The 2,710-nt window shown below is 38.7% G+C and overlaps 1 protein-coding gene across 2 annotated transcripts; it reads left to right on the top strand.

The window, feature by feature from the left end:
* The first annotated feature begins 323 nt into the window (after nt 1-323).
* LOC116002857 (monogalactosyldiacylglycerol synthase 2, chloroplastic-like) lies at nt 324-2,393 on the top strand. 2 transcript variants are annotated; one of them, XR_004094557.1, is made up of 3 exons: nt 324-866; nt 1,607-1,777; nt 2,340-2,393. XR_004094557.1 is itself a non-coding variant. In XM_031243040.1 (2 exons), the coding sequence occupies exons 1-2, from the start codon at nt 639-641 to the stop codon at nt 1,673-1,675; spliced, it is 297 nt and encodes a 98-aa protein (XP_031098900.1). In that variant the 5' UTR covers nt 324-638; the 3' UTR covers nt 1,676-2,016. The 2 variants fall into 2 exon arrangements, 1 of the variants encoding a protein (XP_031098900.1); XM_031243040.1 differs by lacking the exon at nt 2,340-2,393 and having other exon boundaries at nt 1,607-2,016.
* Nucleotides 2,394-2,710: the final 317 nt, after the last annotated feature.

Below are 2,710 nucleotides of genomic sequence, written 5' to 3'. Positions count from 1 at the left end.
TTAACATCGGTTATTTACTAATAACCGACCTTAAAAGCTTGACATAAGAAGACTGCGAGATACGACGTCGGCTAAACACCTAGCCGACGTCGTATCTCGCATTAAATCAATCCAACCCCGCGATACGACGTCGGCTAGGAGGTTAGCCGACGTCGTATCGCATAGGAAATCAGCCATCGGCGCGATACGACGTCGGCTAGGAGTTTAGCCGACGTCGTATCGCGTTGAATGTTTTAATTTTAACCTACAACGTCGGTTACTATAAATAACCGACGTCGTAGGTTTTTTCATAAGGTTAAGGACCGCCAATTTCATACCAAAATTTCAGACCTTAAAATCCTAAACTTCTCGCACTGCCGTCGCTCACCTCCACCGCCGTCGCTCTCCTCCACCATCGTCGACAACCCCTCGCCGCCATCCACCGCCGCTACAAGTCCGCCGCGTATTCTCCTCTGCCTCCGCCTTCCCTCTGCGGCTCTGCCACCCCTACGCAATCGACGACCGCCGACGATCAGCCGCCGCCGACCGGCCACTGTCTCGTCTCCCCTCCGCGGCTCCACCTTCTGCCTTCACCCACCGCCTCCCCTCCGCCTTCGCCCGCGGCTCCACATCACGCAGTGAATTCGCCTCGAAAATCGATGCACACAGTGTTGGGGAGAGTTGGGGTTTATGGATTTGGCGGCTGCAGCCAGAAGAGGCGCAAGTATGACGTTCAGGAAGAAGATGATACTATGGAAATGGTGCAGATTGGAGCTGAGAGGACCAAGAATGTGTTGATTCTCATGAGTGACACCGGTGGCGGCCACCGTGCTTCGGCAGAGGCGATTCGTGATGCCTTCAAGCTGGAATTTGGTGATGAATACAGGGTAAGGTTGAAATTGCATTTCTAAAGCATTACCTTTATATTCCTATAAATCTGTAATCTTTTTATTCAGAGATTAAGCTTTTGAAAATAGGAATTTATGGCCCTGGACTGGTTAGCTAAAACAAATTGTTTTGTTCTGTTGGCAAATTTAAACTTTAGAATTGATGGTGGTGTTCAAACAAATCTTGGCTCAGCTCCTTACTACCCCATGCTTCTAGATTGATTATATTACTCTTTAATGCTATAATTTATGATTTTCTCCAGCTAGTTAGTATGATAATATCATCTGTTTTTAGTTTTTGTTTCCTTTCATAGTGTTTTTCAATATGTAATGATGTGTTGTTTTAAAATTCTTGTCTTATGTTTTATTTTCGCAGGTTTTCAATATGTAGTGTTTTTCATTACATTCTACATTTTTTTTTTGTTTGGTTGCATTAGAACTCTAACAAGCAAAACTGGATTTATGTTTAGCTCCTTGACATACATGTATTTTATTTTATGTTTGTGTTTAAGTATTTTGTAGTTGAGATTTTAATTTTAAAACAGACAAAGTGTCATGGCTATTAAACCCAAAGGTGCAATCTGGAAAGTCCCTCACCAAAATTTTTAGCCACTGCCTACAATCTTGTCTTTTTATTACTTAAATACTTAACTATTAGTTCAAGTTCCTTGCTCATTTTAAATAGAGAAATACAGATACATTCTGCTTGCGACTGATTCTGGTCTTCAATGAAATTGTAGATATGGCCAGGAACAAAAGACTCGTTCCATCAGCACCTGGAGAGATTTCAGTTCAAAGAAAACAGATAAAGGCCATTATCTAGTCACTTCTTCCAGCTTGTACAGAACCAGATATAGAAACAGGACAGCCTTTTAGGGTTCAAGCAATTATTGCAAATCCCCCTGCATATGGTACTAACTCTTGCTCACTTTAGTTCCTCAGCTTCTTTACATTCTAGTTGATTTTAATCTTTAAATATTCACTGCTGTGCTCTGGAGTCTGTGGTGTACTTACTAATAAATCACTATTTAGCAAAGAGTGACATCTATGATGTGCAAGGGCTTTTGATACAGGGAAACTGTGAGTGGTTTTTTCTTGTAATGGATTGAGACATTGAGTAATGATAGTATGCCTAATAAGTTGAGTGTAACCATTTTTCTGCATGGGTACTTATGCCTGTTTTTGTTAGTTCAGTATTTGTATTCTATCCAACCTGGGTGTAAAAAATTGAGTGACAGTGAAGATAACAACTTTTCTAGCACAAGTCCTTTGCATCAGAATCCTTCCCAAGAACTCTTTAAAAAGAGTTAAACTTTTCTTTTAAGGATTTCTTTAGAATATAGTGAATGTCATTCTAGATGAAAAACTGCTCTATCTGTTGTTAATTGTCTGCAACTCTGCATTATGTTTCGTCTATATTATCTCGACTCTCCGATTATTTTACCAATCGATTTGTACTTGACAATGGTTTAGGCTGGACCTGGCACAATTGCAGAAGCATTAATCCGAGGACTTGACAATTAGAAATGTGAGATGTATTGCTTTTATTGCTTTTGGTTGTGAGAAGATTATTACTTTTATGAATTGATATTGATAATTTTTTATTGAACTTGTATTATTAATTAGTATCAATTGTGAGATTGATTGTTTTTATTAATTTTTATATTATTTCATATTATAAATATAAATTGTATAGGTTTTGGATGTGATTGTGATAGCTATATGTATTTGAGTAGGTTTTGGGTGTAAATAGAAAAATAAATTGAATATTTTTTTTAAAAAAAATACCCTACAACGTCGGCTAATTAGACTAGCCGACGTTGTAGGGTATTTTTTGATTTTTT

Source organism: Ipomoea triloba, chromosome 13, assembly GCF_003576645.1.
Source record: "Ipomoea triloba cultivar NCNSP0323 chromosome 13, ASM357664v1".
Classification (NCBI taxonomy): Eukaryota; Viridiplantae; Streptophyta; class Magnoliopsida; order Solanales; family Convolvulaceae; genus Ipomoea; species Ipomoea triloba.
The sequence above is the reverse complement of the archived record's forward strand: the minus strand, read 5'-3'. Positions and strand labels throughout refer to the sequence as shown.